Source organism: Caenorhabditis remanei, chromosome V (genome assembly GCF_010183535.1).
Source record: "Caenorhabditis remanei strain PX506 chromosome V, whole genome shotgun sequence".
Taxonomy (NCBI): Eukaryota; Metazoa; Nematoda; class Chromadorea; order Rhabditida; family Rhabditidae; genus Caenorhabditis; species Caenorhabditis remanei.
Window position 1 is genome coordinate 1,639,558 of NC_071332.1, and position 21,237 is coordinate 1,660,794.

Genomic DNA, 21,237 nt, shown 5'->3' on the forward strand with positions numbered 1-21,237 from the left:
AGTTTTGCAGTTCTGGCATCGTTGCCATGTTTCCAGAAACATGCAGTATAAGTTGAGCATAAGTAGAGTCAAGTTTTTTTCACCTGTTTTCAAAAAATTGGAAGAAAAAAGTTAAATTTATCAATTTTTTTGATGGAGAAGAGAAAAAAAAATGGAAATAATCTAATTAGTCTAATTAAGGATACGACATAAAACGTGGCAGTATAATAAATCTATTGAAGAGCTCGCTGAGCAGCGACTCAAAACGAAAAAAGACAGTGTTTGGCATCGGAATGTCAGAAAGAAGAAATCGGAGGGGGTTTTGGAGGAGGAGGATGAAGAATGTGGGCGGAGTCAAGGATCAAGTAAAATCCATTCCTATAAGTGATTAGATTAGATTTAAAGAGAAAAAATTGAAAATTAGAAAAAAAAGAAAAAAAAGATTTAGGTACGTGTGAAGTCTTCAACGAGTTCCATGTTTTCGGCGTTTTCCATGGCACCTTTGATCTCGATATCCGGTCGGCAGAGGAGCTTGATTTTCTGAAAAAAGAGATATGAGAAATGCAGACAACGAGACTGTCTAGGTGTCTGCGTTTCCTTTTTTTTTGCCTGACTTTAAAGACGCATAACTCAAAAAGGTGAAAAGCTATCAAAAAGTTGTCAACTACAAAAGTAAAATTTAAAACTAGGGCTTTATTTTTGTAGTTGACAACTTTTTGATAGCTATTCTAGCTTTTGAGATATGAGCGGTCAAAGATTGGTGGAAGTGTGATCAAGGTGAGAGGCGCAGACAGCGAGACAGTCTTACTGTTTGCGTCTCTATGCTTGACACACTCTCTTGTGACGATTATGAGAGTTGCAGACAACGAGACACTTTTGCTGTCTGCCTCTCTCTCCAACCTATATCCTACCTCTTGAACAGTTCCTGGAGTTCTGAACCAAATCCAAATCGCATATCCAGGAATACAAAGCATCGAAGACAGAGACAAGAACCATCCGAACACATGTCCCCAAACCGGGTAGTCATAATTGTAAGCGTCGATACGAAGTGGTTGATACTTGATGAGTCCGAAGAGCAAGACACCGAAACAGACGGATGGAGTGGCGAAGACCCAGCAGAACTTCCACCAACCACTCGGATAATACCCAATCATGCTCTTCATGTGCTCATACCAACGATCGATTCCAAGACTCCAGGAGATAGCGATACACTCGAAGAAGAGAAGCCAGAGGAGAGCCCATCCAGACGCGGCGTAGAAGTCGAAGAGTTGGAAGACATAGAATCCTCCCTCAGTTACTGTAGTCAGACCGATCAAATAGGAGATGATACAGATCACACCAACGAATATCTCACGTCCATATTTCTTCCGACGGATCTGTGGGAACTCGTCGATGATGGCGGTGAAGAACCCTTCCATAGTACAGAATTGAGAGTCGACGCCAAGGAATAGAACCATCAGGAAGAAAAGGACAGACCAGAATTGGGTGTACGGTAGCTGAAGGATACCGGAAGGGTAGGCGAGGAAGAGGAGTCCAGGACCGGCTTGAGCAACTTCGGCCACACTTTTTTCCTGTTGGGTCGCCATGAATCCGATGAAGGAGAAGATTACGAATCCGGCGAAGACAGAGGTTCCACTGTTGACGAAGCAGACGGTGAGGGCTTGTCTGAAAAGGAGAAGACAGGGTTTTGGCAGAATATGTAAGATGGAGCAAATGCGCTCTAATCATACTTCCAAACCGGTCCGAAACTGGTCTAGGCGGGCCGGCGCATAACTCGGTTAAAGCGCAATATTATGATCTGAAAAATATACCAAAATGTAGATCTCGGCGAGTTCTATATCCGTGATTTACTACGAGCCTGGTGGCTAGTCGTTAATGCGCAGCGGGCTGAGAAAAAGTTCCAAAAACTGCAAAACTGGTCGAAAAAGCCCGTCCCGCGGCACCTTAAGAATCCGCCATCCGGCCGGTAACAGGTCACGAATATAGAACTCGGCGAGATCTACATTTTGGTATATTTTTCAGCTCATAACATTGTGTTTTAAGCGAGTTGTGCGGCAGCTCGTTTTGGCCCAGTTTGCAAGTATGGAGCAAGTGCGCTCTAGGCAAACTCACTTATAAACATTGTTATTGAACTTGTTGTAACTTCCCAATGCAACAAGGGCTCCAAGCCCAAGACCATATGAAAAGAAGACCTGAGTCACTGCATCCACCCATACCTTGGATTCCAGAAGTTTACTAAAATCGGGTTTCAGATAGAATTCTAGACCGACACCGGCGCCTTCTAAAGTCAGTCCACGGATCAGGAGACAGAAAAGCATCATGTAGGGGAAGGAGGCGGTGAGGTATACAACTTTTCCTGTCCATTTCACTCCTTTAAAAATACAAAGGTAACAGACGATCCAGACGAGGAGCAAGAAGAATGCAAGGTCCCAACGGATGCCACCTGGGCTGTCGAGACCAGCGGAGATTCCTAGTACGCGGTGGCTAAACATTTGGAGGGGTTAAGTACATATAGACCAATGAAGACTTCCAGAACTCACTTCCAGAACTCCTTGACTGGCGATACCACTGATAGGTCCGCTGTAGAGCAGACGGTCCAATTGATCTTGTCGCCCACGAAAAATTGCTTCTTATACTCATGGATATGGTCGTGTGTTAGCACTTTCACATTAAAGAAATCAGCAATTGTCCTGTTACTGTCACACGGAATCTTGATGTATTCCGAGCGACAGTTTGGGGTGTTCCATTCATGATCACAGTTCTTCCATGGTACATCCGACATTGTGAATGAGTTGTAGAGATAGGTGGCCGCCCAGGAGAGGACGACGATGTAGTAGATGTTGAGCCAGAAGGCCATGACGGCGGCCGCGATTCCGACGCCTGGAAAAATGCTGTTTAAGCAGCAATTCAAAATTTTCAAAAATAGACAAATCACCAGAAATTCAAGGCGTGGTGTCAACATTACGAGCTTATCAGGATTTGCAACTTCGCTCTACTGCATTTTTTTTGTTGGAAAAGCCGAGAAAAAAGTTCTAGCACTTTGCAACGCGACCAGAAGTCCAATCTCACTATGTAGTCAGTACCATATGTGCTATTTGTTTGGTTAAAATATTTTTCTGGCACCGTGCCAAATAATGTGCGCAGACATTTTTAGCTGGCACAGTGCCAAAAAACTTTTTCGAGGTACATATAAAAGCGCATATTCTAACTAGGGAATGCCTCCGAATGACCGTGGAGTTATGGGACGTGACCTATACCATTGGAAAGCTGAGAAAACGCTGATTCCAAATATATATTCAGTTTTTGCCCTAGAGGCCTGGTATTCGAGAAAAACGAGGTCAAAGTTTGGAGCTTTCCAACGCATAAAAATATTATACCGGCAGCGTGCTGTAGCGTAGTCCAAACTTTGACCTCGTTTTTCTGGAGTACCAGACCTCGAGGGCAAAATCTAATTATATATTTGGAATCAGCGTTTTCTCAGCTTTCCAATGATATAGATCACGTCTCATAACTCCACGGTCACCTTCCCTAGTAAGCCCATGATGTAAATGTTTGAGTTGGTTGGCTCTGACGCAGTTGAAAATGTCCTCTACCGGACTTTTCCTAGCAATTTATCAAAACTGAGTGTTTGGCACTGTGCCAGGAATCAGAAAATGCGCTCTGCTAGACGCTTTAAAGCTTTTCCGGCAAACATTTCGGTTCGTTAAACTTCAATGTTTGGCATCGTGTCAGGGGCCAAAAAATTTGAGATGTTTTTAAAGATCCTAAATTTCTTGACACCTCTCCACAAAAACCTCCAAAACACATTCCCATCATACTCTGTGTTTCTTGTCCCCCCTATACAACAACTGTTCCTTTCCATTTTTCCACATCCAATACCCCCCCCCCAAGTACCTTTGAAAATCGGACAAATCTTGAACATGCCGAGACCGCCGACCGACAGTAGTTGTCCCCATGACGTTTCCAGAATGAAGAGCGGCGCGCCACAGAAGACCAACGAGATGCAGTAGGGAATGAGAAACGCGCCTGCAAATTGTTCAGTGATTTATGAGATTCTCTGGAGCAATCGGTGAGCAAGACATGACAGGAGAGGGGGATAGGATATCTCCCGGAGTGACAAATTGCGTGGGGATAGCCTCGTCTCCGGTGACAAATTGTCTTCTTCTTCCAAATCTTTACGAAATTTCACACCCTTTTGTCTGTCTCATTAATCCCCACACACAGACATATATATTTTGAGGAAAGATGATTGACGACTCTCTCCCTGAGAGATAATCTTTGAGCAGGGGAGAGCCCCGGGATCAAGTTTCGGGTCCCCCCACTTATTGATATTTTGACAAAACAGCACCATACCTCCTCCGTTCTGATAGCAGAGATACGGGAAGCGCCAGACGTTGCCGAGTCCGATGGCGTAGCCGATACAACTCATTATGAAATCGGCCCACGAGGACCATTGCTCCCTTTCGGCCACCGCAGCGGCCTCTACCATAATTACCTGTAATTAGTAATTAGAGGGGAAACTGGAATTGATAGGGTTTTGATGAAAACTTGAAAAAATGGGGTACGGTAGAATTCTCCTAACTTTGTGGAAAATCGGAGTTAGGAGGTGGAAAATATACCAAATCAAAGGTCTGGAAATTTTCTACAAAATGCAAATATAAAAAATTTAGAAAATTAGAAATTTGAGACTACAAAGACCTGGATTCCAAGATAATCTCGACATTGCCGGTCAAGTCTTACAACTTTCCGTGGAAAAAGACTTAGAGAATAGTTTTTATATGAAAATTAAGGTTTTGAAACGGTCGACATTAAATATAGATTAAAATTTTAAAGAGTTGAAATAAAAGATCAGATCTTCAAGAATTATCATAAATCCTTTAATTGAGGAGTTCAAAAACGGCTTTTACATAAAAATAGAGGTATTAAGAGTTTCTATAAGATGAAATAATAAAAATACATATAACTTTGAATTTCTAGGAACAGGGGACTCAGAATTGGGGGACAGGCATTTTGGTAAGGTTGTAGTTCCGTGGCGATACGATATTTGAAGTCTTGGGCATATTTACATTATAGAGGATCTCAAAATCTTCAATACGGTATAAAAATTACTGAAAATGCAAAAAGCCCGTTGAAATTCCTAATCTCGAAAAATCTACAAGCCTTTCAACCTAGCCTACCAGGATTTGGAATAAAAAATTTCCAGACTATACTAAACACAGCCGCCAACAAAAATCCCATCAATAAAATGAGAGTTCAATGAGATTATGTGTGTGTTGCTACATCCACCACCACACATTTTAATGATTACTTGCTCACAAAGTGCATCCAGACAACACGGAGGGCATTAGGAGACAAGGGGGGAGGCTTTACTCTCTCAATTCATTTACAAAATCAACTGAGGGCTCTCACTTCTGGTGGTGAGAAGAAGCAGTTTGTGGCTTCGTTGACATAAACAAAGACACGACACAAAAAGATGAAGAGGATGGGCGTGAATGGTTTCTAGTGGGAAATGGGAGGGGGATGCACATGAAAAGTGCTTTCCTCCCCACTACTGATGAAGATGATGAGGGAAAGAGATTGGGGTCCCGCTTTGAGATAAGAAGAAGAAGAAGAAACGGGTAGTGACATACACAGAGGTGGAGCACAGAGGGCGGCGCGGGAGCAGCTGTGTGCTTCCCGACGGGAATGAAGGAGGGTGAGGGAAAGGGGGAAGATGGAGGAGACAGATGGGTTGAGCTGTTGGGGGGGGGAACCGAACCCGGGGTGTCACATGGGTCATGACCTAGGTGTTCTGGTCTTGCGTACATACAGGTTAAGGGGGAAGTTGCGTCCTATCTGAAAGCGGGATCCTATGGGATTAGTCATGCTGACAAGTAATCTCAAAAGCCTGAGCAAACGCGCTCCACTAAACAGAAGGGTGTGGTACGATAAAGCACGATTGCACATCAACATGGTATTGACCATACTTGTGAACCGGGTCGGCCCGTATCTTGCCTAAAACGCTATATTATGAGCTCAAAAACGAACGAAAATGTAGATGTCGGCAAGTTCTATCTCTGTGACCTAACACGGGCCGGATGTCGGATCGTTAATGTGCCGCCGGTCGGGAAAAAGACCACAAACGCAAAAATGACCGAAAAACCATTTTAGCCCGGTCCACGGCACATTAACGCTCTGCCATCCCATTTCTAGTAGGTCATGGACATAGATCTCGCCGAGAGCTAAATTTTGGTATATCTTTCAGTTCATAACATTCTGTTTTAAGCGAGTTACACGCGGGCCCGATTTGCAAGTATGGTTTTGACAGTCTCACTGCAAGACTATAGCATTTACGCTCTACCGCACGAGCCGACTGTGTCTTACTGTAAGAATACTGCAACTGCGCTCTCCCCCTCACCTCCTTTCTAAAGGTTTTCATTAGAGCGCAGTTTCCTTCCCTCAGAATTTGTTCTCCTTAAAAAAGTTTTGATGAAAAATGTTATACGCTTTACACTACTTTATGTGTATAAGCAAAAAGATGCATACGAAAAAGAAAAGACCATAAATACAATAAAAGGCTTAAAGTGGGCTCTTTTGAAGTATCTCAATGGGTCTTCCCCCCTTTGGATTTTCTGGGAGCGGGCGGGTGAAAAAGTTTGGTATAGGAAAAGAGAAAAGTTTGAAGATTATGAATCGCGGATGGGAGAGGAAGAAGAGAGATGAAAAGTTTAAGGGTGTATGTTGATGGAATTCAGAAGGGGAAGCTGTAGTTACAGTAATCCGGAGAACTACAGGGCCATGAAATCTGAGTGACGAAAAACTTGGAAAAAAAGTTCGACCAAAAGTTTTCATTTTTGAATTTTCATATTGTAGGACTTTTTTTATAACCAAGCTTAAACCGAGAGTTTTGAGACCAGGGACATTTCAAAACCTTCAAAACTGGTACATTACAAAACCGAGACAATTGGAAACTGAGACTCTTTAAAACTACACAGGAAGACCCTTTAGTAATTTTTTAAAAGTTTGAAATCGACTTGGTTTTTAAACGTCCCAGATTCAAAAATATGTAACAGGGACATTTCAAAACTGGTACATTTTTTCCGGCCTGTTTCAAATTGAGTCAGTTTTGAAATGAATCGGTTTTGAAACGTCCTTGAACCAATAATTATATTAAGAAGATCTTGAAACCAGTACATTTTAAAACCAAGACTGGTTTCGAGATGTCTCGGTTTCAAAACGTCTCAACATCACCCAATTGCAACTATATCTAACCTTAGGGCTCAAAAAATACCAAATGCAATTTTCTCTTCATAGAGCGCCCCTTTCAATATGTATGTCTCTTCTGAATTTTTGCTCCTCCTCGCCCAAATTTCTATATTCACAACAAAACCATAGGCATACACAAGTATGTGCTCATCTCCAAATAAATGAGGCAATTGAAAGAAAGAAACGGGAGAAAAAATAAAAACGGATAAATTTGAGTGGCGAAGAATTCAGAAATTCTGGGGGTGAAAGCCCCCCCCCCCCTTGTAAGAGAAAAATGGAGAGCGCCAATTTTTCATAAATTCTTATATTTCTGTGGTGGTGTTGAAGGGGAAAGGCGTGAAAAAGTGTGTGTCGAGTAAGAAGAAGGGACGAGAATACCCTGTGGGCTTGGAATATTTTTGGGATGTGGGAAAGATGGGGGGAAAAGGTTTCAGATTTGTTTACTACTTGAGTGAAGGATGGGGGAAGAAAAGGAATAGGATTAGAAAAGGGGGGGGGGGGAAGATAAATTGGTGGTGGTATAACATGAAGACGTCCAATTTCCGGTATAATTTTTTTTCTGGGATTTGGGTTGGGTTAATGGGAAAGTGAATGGATAAGATTGATTAGTAAGAATATTTTGTGTTGTATGGTCCGGGGGGATTTGCTGTCTGAAATTTTTCATCTGGATACAATTTTTGTGACCTTGGATCAATTTAAGAGAAAATAACTTCTCGATCTATAACTCTCTAAAGAATTTTCATTTGTTTTTACACAAAAGTTGACAGAATGAGGCACAGCTTGGTCTGTGTCACAGTACTGGAAGAAGTAAAACTTTGATTTCTCACTTAATTTGTTATCGATTGTTCTGAAATTTGGCACAGAGATATTTTAAATATGATGTCTCTTATACATTTTACCGTTTGTCAATATCATTTCAAGGAAAAATTACAGCATTTCTCCATTATGAGAATGATAGTTTACATTGTCGATAGCATTGGTTGTTGGTTATCAATTTTCCTGAAGTACAAAACGTACGAATTTAAGAACTGCCGGTCACGAAAATCCATACTCGCTAACCGTGCCGACTCGTTTCAAACTAAACTTTATAAGCTGAGAAATATACCAATAAGTAGATCTCGGTGTCTGTGACTAACGACAGGTCGGACAGCGAACTGTTAATAACGTAAAAATGGCAGAAAAACCGATACTAGTCTGGCCCGCGGCACATTCACGAATAGCCATCCAGCCCGTAGTGGGTCACAGACATAGAACTCGCCGAGATCTACATTTTGGTATACCATTCAGATATTGCGTTTCAAGCGAGTTACGGGCCGGATGTCTAGTCGTTACTGTGCAGCGGGCTTGGGAAAAAGTGCCAAAAAACGCAAAAATGACCAAAAAAGCGATTCTAGCCCGACCCGCGGCACGTAAACAATTTGAAATCCGTCCCGTAGTAGGTCACAGACATAAAACTCGCCGAGATCTACATTTTGGTATACTTTTCAGCCCATGATATTGAAATTAGAGCGAGCCGGTTTTCAAAAATCAAAGAAAATGTATGAAAACTTCACTTCGTTATGCATTTCAGATGTTCAGCCTCTATTTATTCTTTATTTTTTGAAAATGCTCCCCCTCATAACCAAGCCAATTAATTTCCACATCCCCCCTTGCAAACATCCGTTCCAACCTCCCCGCTATCTCTGTGTCCAGAACCCAACCACCACTTCCTTTCCCTTCTCTCTTCATCAGTGACCCTTATTTTTTTCGTATTTTCGTATTCTCTCATCCAATTACACCCTCGTGATTCAGGTATTCAATTCATCAATTCAATTCAACAATCTCAAAAACAATCTGAAAGTGAGTCCGCCCCCTCTACTATATAGTATTACGGTCATACTTTTCTCCTTTCTTCAGTTTTCTAAGACACTGACACACAAACAATAGCCGCCGCTTCTATGTATGACCACCGTATTAAACGAGACACCTATTGTTGACTTGACCATCATGCCATTCCTGTTTACTGTTCAGTCGGAAGTACTGGTCGGCGTAGTAATCGAAAATTGTTCTTTTACTTTCCTCTCGGTTGCCCACTTTTTTTCCTTTTTTTTCGGGTCTAACCTTGAGGTTTGACGCCTCCAATTTTTCTAGAGAATTGTCGCACTTCCAAAATCACAAAACACAGAATTGATGCTTCGCCGAATATCATGTCTATATAGGCACGTCATATCGATAAGACTGATAACATAACTATTTCATATAATCAAATATAATCAAGTGGCTTGCCCTGATAACAGTTGTCCCACCACCACTTATGTTTTTTCTCCCCTTTTTGCTTATTATTATTATTCTTTCTTCACAACCGGTTTATATCTTTCTCTGTGTTTTTTAGGAGACCACCCCCCCTGTGGTGACAAGACGGTGTCTGATTATCTGAGACTGAGACAGACAACGACCAAAGAAGCAAACATGATAGACGAGATGATCATTGCAAAAAAGTTTAGCGCCGAGATTTTGGACAAGGCCGAGAAGTTGAAGTGAGTTTTGGTTTGTTGGTCTCTGGGGGTCAGTTGAACGCTGAAAATTTCCAAGAATTTAAAAAATGGAGTTTTTGGTGCAAAATTGCAGTTTTTTTAGCCTAAAGATGGAGGTTTTTGGCCCAGCTTGGTCATTTCGACTTTTAAACTTTGCAGTGATTTTCTGAAACTATTATGCGTGTTCCCGATTTGTCGAAAAACGTATATATGTTAAAAGTTATGTTGCAAAAAAGCTGAAGACGTCAGAATTCTGAATCTGTTTTCAAAATTTTGCTAGCACCAAAACTGACCGAGATGCACGTTGTTTATTAAATAAGAAGATGCCCGACACCAAGAAAAAAGTCACCTTTGAGGCCGAAGAAACACTTTTTGAAATTTCGATTATATAAATTTTATATGACTAAAAAGCTGAAAACGTGAGGATTCTAAGTCTCTATTTAAACTTTCTGTAGCGTTAAAACTGACCGAGATACGGGGGATTTTGGTCACTGCGAAGGTTTTCCCTAGAAAGTCAGGTGAAATTTTTTTGAAGCTGCGTATCTCGGTCAGTTTTTACATGAGAAAAATTTTGAATACAGTTTTAGAGTCTTCACGTTTTCAGCTTTTTTTCGAGTTAGTCTGATGTTGTTTGGTCAAATTTCAGCGCATTTCCGGCGCGACTGAAAATTTTTGGACTTAATTTTGAACCTAGTTAAATATAACTAGCTGGGCCAAACCTTATTCAATTGAGTTAATCAGTTTAACCGATTCAACATTTTTCACTACCTAACTTAATTAATCAAGTTAATTAAACTTAATTAGAATTAAAAATTTCCACTTTTCCAGTGAAAAGTTATAAAACCGACCCAAAAGATTGTCAATTTTTTACATGAAAATATTCAATTGTTCAAAAAAAAAACGATTTTTGAACAGTTATGTTTTTCTTTCCATCCGATATTTTTTATTCAACGCAATCATCACCATGTTTTTTATAACAGACCGGTTTTCCCCCATCTCTATTGTTCACTTTTTTTCAGATTGGCCATCCCCACCGTACCAGAAAAACTCGACTCCCCCTTCTTCTTCGCCAGATTCTTAAACGCCAATAACGGAGATGTCGAGAAGACGCGTCAGAAGATTCTGCAGCTCTTCGAGCACCGGAAGCTAATGGGTTATGACAAAATCAGTGATCTCGATATATTTACGACAGTTGACATTGGCAGAGAGTGTTTTGAGGTGAGAAAACCAAAAAATTGTGTAATTTTTGATATAAAATGTCTTGTTTTCCAGCGCTTCCACATCTCTCAACTCAACTATGAAGTCACGTCTCGAAACTTGCACGTTTTCGTCCAGCGAATGGATGGGATGGATATAAAAGAGATTCTGAAAATTATGCCGTTAAGCTACGTGCTCCATTCGTATTTCATGCTCCAAGAGAACTTCTCGAGAGCTATGGCACATACGGAACGGAAGACCGGGAAGACGTCGTCCGTAGTGTGTATTCTGGATTTGAAGGGGCTGAATTTGATGGATTTTATGAATCCGTTGTCAGGACCGGCGCAGTTGGCTAGGCTTGTTGTGCAGATTTGGGCAGAGTATTTTAGTGAGCATGTGAGTTTTTGAGCATTAATTTTATATTGGCTGTGTAGATAAATTCCAGCTCTCCATTTTTGTAGTTGACAACTTTTTGATAGCTCTTTTTGCTTTTGAGATATAAGCGTTTAAAGATGCCTTAGAGGAGACGCAGAGAAACGAGAGTGTCTGACTTTTCTGCGTCTCTCCCCCTCACTCTCTCATTAGAAGGCGCTTATCTTTGAAGCTTCATAACTCAAAAGCCTAGAAAACTAGCAAAAAGCTGTCAACTAATAAAATTTGTAAAATTTTGTGCTCTTCAATTTTGTAGTTGCACATTTTTTGATAGCACTTCTAGGTCGTGAGATATACGCCTTCAAAGATGGACCTCGGAGAATGGTAGGGGAGAGAGACGCAGAGAAGACAGACACTCTATCTTCTCTGTGCCGTCTCTCACCCTATTTTACTGTTTTGAAAAAAAGTAACTTGTTCACTTTGTAAGGCTTCTTAACTCTAGAAAAACCCGTATGGGTGAAAATTGTTAGTTGTGAAAAAGGTAAAAAGGATTGTCCCTTAGTCAAAATTGACTCTATTGATCTGAAAATTTGAAACTTGATAAAACAAATCTAACTCTACATTTTTGTAGTTGACAACTTTTTGATAGCTCTTCTGGGTTTCGAGATATGAGCCTTTAAAGTAGACTTGATTCTGATCGTAGAGAGACGCAGAGAAGACAGACACTCTATCTTTTCTGCGTCTCTTTTCTTCGGGGGTTTCTATCTTTAAAGGCGCATATCTCAATACCTAGAAGCTACATTTTGAAAGAATTGACACCCAGTGACGCATTCTTCTCAATGACTAATTTTTCACAGAAAAAAATATTTTCAGCTCTGCAAACTGCTGCTAATCAACCCACCCGGTATCATCTCGGTCATGTGGCAAGTCACAAAACGTCTTGTCGATTCCAATACAGCCGAGAAGCTCGCCTTTCTAAACAACGTGGAGGACCTGAAAAAGTATCTCGAGCCGGACTCGATTCCAGTCGAATATGGAGGCACCTATCGTGACGATACGGGTTATGCGGATCCGCCAGAAGGAGCATGTAAACCACCAAAGAAAATCACGAAAGAAGAGTACAAGGCTCAGGAGTACATATGGAATGAGAACGGGATGTTGAAGGCGCCGAAGGGCGAGAGCTTCTCGGTGAAGGCGTTTAAGACAGTGGAATACTCGGTGTAAGTTTGGAAGAGGGGCGGGGGGAGATGGTGTGGCCTAGGAAAATTCTAGGCCACGGTCATGAGAAGCTGAGGCCGCGAGGATTGTGCTTAGCTCAATGTTAAGGGTGGGGTGTTGCGGTTTTTGAAATGACGGAAGGCGGAATTTCAAAATTGTTTGGTAGACTGCGGAATGGTGGAATTCCGCTCAGCCCTGATGAAGATCAGTCAATGAGATTTTTCTGCCTAACCATAGTTAATATAACTAACTTAACTATATGTATAAAGTTTTGGTTTTGTTAGATTTTGCCACTGTGCCAGGACAGAGTTTTGAACATCTCCACCGCATGTTCCTTGGAAACTCTGTGCTCTCGGTCCGGTTAAAATCGAGTCTTTTTTAGAAGTTATATTATTTGAAAGCTGAAAACGTGTGGATTCCGAATCTGTTTTCAAAATTTCTCTGGAACCAAAACTGACAGAGATACACGTCTTTTAGTAAATAGTAGGATGCACGACGCAAAGAAAAATGATCAACTTTGAAAGCTTGTATCTCAGCTACAAAAAGTTTTAATCGTTCAATTTTGGAATAAACGTATAGAAAAACTCTTGGGCTATATTTTTGCATCTGAAAACTTTTTGATAGCTCGTCTGGCCTTTGAATTATATACCTTTAAAGAAAAGCGACTTGTGACGAGAGGGCGAGAAACGCAGAGAAACGAGGGCGGCTGACTTCTCTGCGTCTCTTCTGTTATCAGTAGCGCATCTTTGACCGCTCATATCTCGATAACCTGAATAGCTATCAAAAAGTTGTCAACAACAAAAATGTAGCTCTTGATTTGTACTTTACGATGATATTAATCTCAAAGAAATAAAACAAAATTTGCCTGAGTTACACGGTTTCAAAGTAAAGAACAATTTTCAATAGTCTTAGACCCCTACCATCATAACGTTCCCCAAAAAAGTTCCCACTCGTTTTCAGTAAAACAACAACGCCGGGAAAACTAGTTTGGAGTTACACGGCCAGCGGCGACATCGACTTTGAAATAGTCCGCCGCGACGCTGGAAAGGAGATTGCAATCTGGCCAAAGATTACTGTCACAAGTCTCAAGGTTCGTCTTCTTGTTTTAGTTTTTGACATCATTGTCAACCATTTATTTTCCAGCTACCAGAATACGGGGAGAGATGTGTGACACCTGGAGAGTACACACTGAAATTCACGAACCCATCGAACACGTGGTTCCCAGTGAAAATCAATTGTGCAGCGGAGATTTTGAATGTGTGAAAAATTTGTTGTATATAAGTATGAGAAAAATGAAAAATGAAGAAACAATTTATTAAATTAGCTATACTTACATAATTATTACGGGACCCATCACCTCAAAACCCCTTTCCCGCAAACCTACTTTGAAGGCATAAGTAAATTACCACAATTAACTGAGAACCAATTATCAACACAGTAATTAAAAGTAGAGAAATCCAATATCCGATTCCCAGACAGTACTGGCCTAGGGGCTCGGAGTCTATGGAATTGGTCTGTACCAAAAGTTCGGCACGGACTTTTTCAAGATTTTCAGTTAGCAGGGAGTCATCGTCGACGTCTTCAGTACTGGCGAAACGGCGGTTTCGGGAGGAGCAGTTTGGCTGAAAAATTGAGTTTATGGAGGCGGCGCGGTCGCGTTGCGGTTTTTTTTTCTTTAAAAGTTCACTTTACTGGAAAAAGCGACAATTTTGACGCGAATTATCTTGTTTCCTAGTGGTTTTTATTGAATTTTCGTATGATTTTCGGAATCAGCAGGTCTCGAAGTACCTATGCACAAATTTTCAACAAAATTGGACTGTATTTTACTGTAGAAACGCGTACGCGACCGCAACGCAACGTCTCGACCGCGCGTTGCGGTCGCCTCGCGGTCTAACCAAAAAACCCGCCCCTCAATTCTGCTGAAATTTTGTGTATAACCAATTTCAAACACGCTGATTTCAAAAATAACAGTTATTTTTGACAAAAATTTAGGGAAATTTGAGAAAATTCACTTTAAAATTGATGAAAGACGACATACTGGAAAAAGCAACAATTTTGACGCGAATTATATTGTTTCCTAGTGGTTTTTATTGAATTTTCGTATGATTTTCGGAATCAGCAGGTCTCGAAGTTCATATTCCCAAAGTTACAGCTAAATCAAGAATCCAGTTTTTTGGTTAGACCGCGACGCGACCGCAACGCAACGTCTCGACCGCGAGTTGCGGTCGCGTCTCGGTCTAACCTTCTCAATTTAGCTGAAATTTTGTGTATACCCAATTTCGAACACACTGATTTCAAAAATCACAGTTATCTTTCACAAAAATTTATGGAAATTTGAGAAAATTCACATTAAAAAATTTCAGAAAATGAAAAAAATCACTTTTCGCGTGATCGAGCCGCGACGCGTGGTCGAGCCGCGACGCGCTGTCCAAACTTTCAAAAAACCTTACCTTTTTGCACTTTTCACAATATCTAACTTCACATTCGATCTTCACCGCGTCTCCCTGTTTGAATCGAAACGCGCGGAACGGGAGAATAAAACCCGTTTCGGTCTCCTTGATCTCGTCTCGTAAAACGTATTCCTTCGCGTGTTGGGTAGCACATCTGTTAATTCGAATCACAATTTATTTTCATTTAAAAAAAAACTATAAAAACCATGAGAAACCCTATTCTACTATACTATTAGTCATTTCTCTGCGTCTCCACCTCCCCTCTCCCTCTCGCCATCTCGCACTCTTGTCATTCCCCTTCCACCCTCTCTCGATGATGTCACTCGTGGCCGAGTGGTTAGCGCGTTCGCTCGCCGCGCAACACACCACGGGTTCGATTCCTCCCCCCCCTCCCGCCTATGATGGTTTCATGCGTGTCAGCTGAAATCCCCTGATTAGAAGCACCCTTTGAGGTTTGACTAACTGAGGCTACTTTTAATTTTCTTTTTTGCTACCGTAATAAAAGCTCACCCTTTCTTAATAAGCACAATCTTCTCATCTCCATCTCGATCCAACGCTGTACACTTTTGCACGAAAACCTGTCTAGCCGAGGTGGAATTTTCCGCGGTGAAGACCAAATCCAGGCTCTGACCGATTTTTACAGTCTGCGCTTTGACGATTTCTCGTTTTCCTCGAAGTTCCATACTCATAGGTTTCACATTTACTTTTCCGTAAATATCAAGTTTGTTGTATTGGGTAGTTCTGGAAAGTGGTTAGTGAACTCTTCAATATAAAATTGTTTACCTACCTCAAATTCATTGTTTTTGCCACGGCGACCGCTTTCTTCTGATTCGAGTAATCACATCGAACTTTAAAAAGTTGATCGTCGATCGTGATCACCGTTGCGTTCCCCTCGATATTTTGGGTTACAACAACCACGGTCTCGTAGATCTCCCCATTTTTTGTAATAGGGCACGAGGTATCGTTGTGATAGATTTTCAGAGTGGCCTCCCCTCTGGAATCGATGGTTTCAGAACAGTTTGAGTGACCGTTTCTAACGTAAATCTCGCCGGAAGTCATCTGTGGATTTCCTGGAGTGTCAGGAGTGATTTTGACGGAGATGTGACCGAAATTGCATTGGGTGTGGATTTTGATATCGGCTAGAGATGAAGAAGTTTTTGGGGACTTCTTGACGTACAGTTTTTCTGAAATTGTGGATTTACGCGATCAAATGTGAATTTACGGGCGTAAATCGACTCTTACTCTCTTCAACTTTCTTCTGATCCTTCTTATTGCCACTGGAGAATGTTTTCGCTTTGTGAGGTTTTTTGACTTTCGAATCGCCTGGAGGAATCGTGGCTGGAAATTCAAGGTTTTGAGATTGATAAAATGAGAGACGCAGAGAAACGAGACAGTCTTGCTTCTCTACGTCCTTCTCTTTCTTTCCCTGTTTTGAGGTACCCGTATTTGAAAGCGCGTATCTCAAAAACTAAAAAAGCTGGAAAAAAGTTGTCAATTACGAAAATGTAGAGCTAGACTTGCTTGATATAGCCGTTAATTTTAAGCTGTGGGACAAGTTTTAGCTTTTTGGCGAGCTGTCGAAAAACGTCAGACAAAAAATATGTCAGGAAAGTGCTATATTTTGTAGTTTTTGAAATTTCTAATAGCATTGGTTTTGAGATAAAATCGCTTGAAAATAGATGCCGAAGACCAATGTGGGAGAGAGACACTCTAGCTTCTCTGCGTCTCTCACTTTCTCTCCTCTCTAATTGGAGTATCTATCTTTGACCGCGCGTATCTCGAAAACTAAAGAAGCTATCAAAAAGTTGTCAACTACAAAAATGTAGAACATTAAATTTCCCACATTTTATTAGTTGCCAACTTTTTGATAGCTCTTTGCATTCTTAAGATATAAGCGTTTGAAAAATTTCATTTGGAAAGATGGGAGAGGAGAGACGCAGAGAAGTCAGACACACTCGTTTCTCTGCGTCTCTCCCCTCGGCCTGCTCAAAGCGTCCATCTTTGACATCACGTATCTCAAAAGCGTTAATTGCTATCAAAAAATTTCCAACTACAAAAATGTAGCCCTATTTTTAATCTACAAAACTAGCCTGATTTCAAAATTGTTCAACATCACACTGAGAAGTTATACACTTTCAAACTTTTGCAATTTTTCCCTTTATTTTTTTCCAGTTCAACCTATCTTTAAACACTTATATCTCAAAAACTAAAAAAGCTAGAAAAAAGTTGTCAACTACAAAAATATAGCCCAAGGCTTTTTTAACACACTTACTAGTCTCAACTTCCTGCTCAAAAGTAATAACATTCAGTGTGAACACTGAACATTCCGAGTTCAGCTCCTCAGTTGGAACGGGTCCGTCATGCAAGTAGCACTCGCGTGATTTGGTGTAGCTGATGGATTCACAACTGGAAAAAATTCTGGAGTTCAAGGGTAAAATTTTCTGAAAATACAGATTCTAAGCTTAATTTTGATTTAAAAATCAATTAAATCGGTCTAAAATTGACTTAAATCAAAAAGTATAAAAAATTTTATTTTTGATAAAGTCAAAAATTTTCCAACATTCTCAATTTTCACTCAATTTTTGAGATTTTTATACCAAAATAACGCAAATTTTTTACCTTCTCGTCGGATGTGTCGTGCACAACTGCATACATTCGTGTAACTCTACGTTAGACATCTGGTGTCCCCCCTGGGATGTCTGTGTCTTACAGCCTCCGATTTCATCAAATAAAATCGCGGAGCCATCAGTCAAGCCATCCACATCAATACATAATTTTTGGGCGAGCAATGGCAGAGATTTTCGTTTTCGAGATATCACACAGGTGTTAAGATCCTTAGATTGATATGCATACTGACAATTTTCAGACATTGTGCACTTTTCCAGACACTCTGCCTTTAACTTCTGGTCCGGATTCCCATAAGAGATGTACAATGAATTCTTGGATTTGCAATCCTTTTTGTAGTCAGAGCAAGCATTTGTGAGTACTTGATACTCATCATTCACAAAATCCAGCACCTGTCCAGATGGGTCATACCATACCGAGTAGCACTCGGCGAACGCCTCGTTATACATGACAATGTCACAGTCGGCACACTTTTGAATGCACGCCGCGAGACCGTCGGAGCCGTTGTAAATGCGCGATTCGCCGCGGATTTCGATGGCGTCGTGGGCGATCATCTTGAACGAATTGAGGCAGTGGACCGCTTCTGCAACATTGTTGTATAGTTGGTAGGCTTGGAAGAAGGGGGGACCGGATTAGGGGCGAGGGAGGAGAGGTGTGAAAAGGAAAAGGGGGACGGAACGGTTTGAATTTGATGGATAGGTTTTTGGAGGAATGTAAATAGAAGAGGTTGTTGTGGATTTACGGGATTCACGCCGTAAATCTACAGCGTGACGAGTAAAAATTTGGAGACTTTCAGAGCTAAAAACCACGATTTTAACAATAAAAGTAGGGTCAAAATCACATAAAAATGTTGAAAATCGTCTGAAAATCGGGATTACTCGATTTCAGTTCAGAAGTGCCAAAATTTTGCGATTTTTACACTTTCCGGGCCAAAAAATCTCAATTTTCTGGTTTTAAAGGGGGGGGGGCTTGGTTAAACAGTTTTTGAAATTTCTTAGTTTTTGAGTTTCGAAACGTCTCGGGTTGCGAAGTGTTTCAAAAATAAAGTTCAAAACTAAAATTTTCTGCAAATTCAAATTCTGAGCTTTATTTTGAGCTAAAAATCAAAAACATCGGTCTGAAATTGACTTAAATCGAAAAATGTTAAAATTTTCCAACTTTTTCAATTTTTACTCAATTTTTGAGATTTTTATACCAAAATAACGCAAATTTTCTGAATGACTGCAATTGCGCTTTAAAAATTTCATAGTTTCACAACGTCCAGTAACTTTGTGGTTTTAGAATGTCTCAGTTTCGATCTGTCCTAGTTATAAATGTCTTGGTCAAAGGTCACATATTACTACGCCTGGAAGAGAGAGCTTGAGAAAATAAAGTTTAAGAGTAAAATTTTCTGAAAATTCAGATTCTGACCTTTATTTTAAGCTAAAAATCCAAAAAATTGGTGAGAAATTGACTTAAATCGAAAATTTTCAAAATTTTTGTATTTTTGAAAAAGTCAAAATTTTCCAACTTTCTCAATTTTTACTCAATTTTTGAGATTTTTATACTAAAATAACGCAAAGTTTCTGAATTATTTTTGAATTACAATTACTAAAAAAAACTAGCAATTACCTTTCAACCCATGCAACTCCATATACGACACCTTGAATCCCCCGGTATCCATTTTCAGCTTCGCCGAGCTACTCGACGCAGAATTCAGCAGGCAATCTTTGCTCTCCCTGTAGAACATTGCAGACAAGCACGGAAAACTCTTCTCCTGTGCACAAAGACTCAGGCACTCGAGTTTCGTATCCGCTTTCTTCACAGACCGACTTCTATCAACCAGTATACGATCGTCCCATTCCATGACAAGCAGCTTATGTGGTGCTTTTTTGACACATTTCTTCTCAATGTAGTTTTTCTCCTCGACACGTCCGAAATAGTTGGTCTTGTCCATCACTATACATTTGTCGTCTTGGAAGAGTACACCTAAAATTAGGAATCATGGAGGTTAGCGTACCTACAGTACTGGTCAAAAGGTTGTATATGTAACTAAAGATTCCGTAAATTTTCATTTTACAAAGTTACGTACAGTACTGCTCAAAAGTATAAAAACTTTATAAGTTTTGGTCGGATCAGCGAATATTTTATACCATCCGAAAGCTCTCGTTTTTCTCTATCGATATGGCCTAATTTTTGAAAAGTTTCGCGAAAAATAAAGTTTTAATAACGCTTGGACCATCTTTGAGATTGGTTCAAAGGGTGTTTTGGGCCAAAATGACTTTCATCAAAAGTTTTGGCCGGTTTTAGTTAAAAATGTCCAACTTTGAGAGGGTGTTACGGTATGACTGATTGTCACACATAGGAAATTATGTCTGAGGGTGTGTCATGGTAATACTGATTGTCCCATTAAATAGATTTTTAATGAAGTATACAGATCAAGAGTAGAGCTTCATTTTCGTAGTTGACAACATTTTTCTACAGATACTCCCTAGAGAGTTATAGTCATTTTAAGACGACAGCTCAAAAATTGCACTGAAATTGGTCGATTTAAAAGAGAACGTAACTTCCTAGGGAGTGTTCGTACAAAAAAAAGTTGTCAACTACAAAAATAAATATCTTCTTATGTATTATAACATATCAAAATCTTGAACCTATAGGACAGTTATTGATTTTGTGGCAACATGTTGAAATTTCTGAAATTTTTCAAAAAAAAAAAAATTTCTTGATTTCCCCAAAATGCACTATCTTTCAGTTTTTCTCAAAAAATATTTTCCATTAAGGGCAAAAATGATTTAAATGTCAACCGTATAGCTAAGATTATGCAAATACGCTCTATAGATAATTTCATATCTAGCAGGACTATCGGTGGAGCGCCTAATTCCTTCCTAACATTCTTCCCTAATAATAGCGAAACTTTTACCGCATGTAGATTTTTAATGGATCCTACAGATCAAAAGTAGAGCTTCATTTTTGTAGTTGACAATTTTTTTCTACAGACACTCCCTAGAGAGTTATGGACATTTTAAGACGATCACACTATTTTCCACTGAAATTGGTCGATTTTAGGGAGAGCGTAACTTGCTAGAGAGTGCTCGTACAAAAAAGTTGTCAACTTCAAAAATGAAGCTCTACTTATGTTCTGTAGGATCCATTAAAAATTTTACTTGTCGGACAATCAGTATTACCATAACACACTCTCAAAGTTGGACATTTTCAACTGAAAACGGTCAAACCGTTTTTTTTCAATTCTGGGATTAATGTACCTGTACAATTGCCAAGAGCACACGAATTAAAGCATGCTGTCGCTGATTGGGGCAACTTTGCATCTCCATTCACAAAAAACGTCACGGTCTCCGTATCCTGACATCCATAGGCGGTAGCGATTAGAATAAAAAGCGGAAGGAGGCGACGCAATATCATGAGAAGACAGAAATGAAGAATTATAACTTTTGCGCGGAAAAAGAATACCATCCGGAAAGAAATCAAGCCCCGCCCACTTTTTCTTATTGTGGGTCAGTCACAATTGAATGAAATCCTTTTTACCCTCGGCAAACATTAGCCTTTTATCATTCAGGTAGCCATATTTACGATTGGAAATGGATTCGAAGAAGATGGTGGTCGCGGCTCGATGGTTTTATAGGTGCAGATTTCGAAAT

At 40.2% G+C, this 21,237-nt stretch overlaps 5 protein-coding genes across 5 annotated transcripts; 3 read left to right on the top strand and 2 right to left on the bottom strand.

Moving 5' to 3' along the window:
- Nucleotides 1–423: 423 nt before the first annotated feature.
- Nucleotides 424–4,468, bottom strand: GCK72_016705 (uncharacterized protein; the record flags this gene model as incomplete). Its single annotated transcript, XM_003092902.2, has 6 exons — nt 424–519; nt 891–1,644; nt 2,092–2,463; nt 2,520–2,859; nt 3,874–4,005; nt 4,333–4,468. The coding sequence occupies 6 exons, from the start codon at nt 4,466–4,468 to the stop codon at nt 424–426; spliced, it is 1,830 nt and encodes a 609-aa protein (XP_003092950.1).
- GCK72_016706 (uncharacterized protein) lies at nt 801–1,430 on the top strand (the record flags this gene model as incomplete). Its single annotated transcript, XM_053731642.1, has 1 exon — nt 801–1,430. The coding sequence occupies one exon, from the start codon at nt 801–803 to the stop codon at nt 1,428–1,430; it is 630 nt and encodes a 209-aa protein (XP_053580555.1).
- A 5,204-nt stretch (nt 4,469–9,672) lies between the features above and the next one.
- GCK72_016707 (uncharacterized protein) lies at nt 9,673–13,787 on the top strand (the record flags this gene model as incomplete). Its single annotated transcript, XM_003092885.2, has 6 exons — nt 9,673–9,740; nt 10,757–10,955; nt 11,010–11,330; nt 12,180–12,526; nt 13,485–13,614; nt 13,668–13,787. The coding sequence occupies 6 exons, from the start codon at nt 9,673–9,675 to the stop codon at nt 13,785–13,787; spliced, it is 1,185 nt and encodes a 394-aa protein (XP_003092933.2).
- A 292-nt stretch (nt 13,788–14,079) lies between these two features.
- Nucleotides 14,080–21,001, bottom strand: GCK72_016708 (uncharacterized protein; the record flags this gene model as incomplete). The annotated part of the gene is made up of 9 exons (XM_053731643.1): nt 14,080–14,146; nt 14,970–15,128; nt 15,485–15,715; nt 15,762–16,158; nt 16,217–16,312; nt 17,247–17,380; nt 17,594–18,182; nt 19,211–19,567; nt 20,845–21,001. 9 exons carry the CDS (start codon nt 20,999–21,001, stop codon nt 14,080–14,082), a joined length of 2,187 nt encoding a protein of 728 aa, XP_053580556.1.
- Nucleotides 17,907–18,201, top strand: GCK72_016709 (uncharacterized protein; the record flags this gene model as incomplete). Its single annotated transcript, XM_053731644.1, has 2 exons — nt 17,907–17,953; nt 18,000–18,201. The coding sequence occupies 2 exons, from the start codon at nt 17,907–17,909 to the stop codon at nt 18,199–18,201; spliced, it is 249 nt and encodes an 82-aa protein (XP_053580557.1).
- Nucleotides 21,002–21,237: the final 236 nt, after the last annotated feature.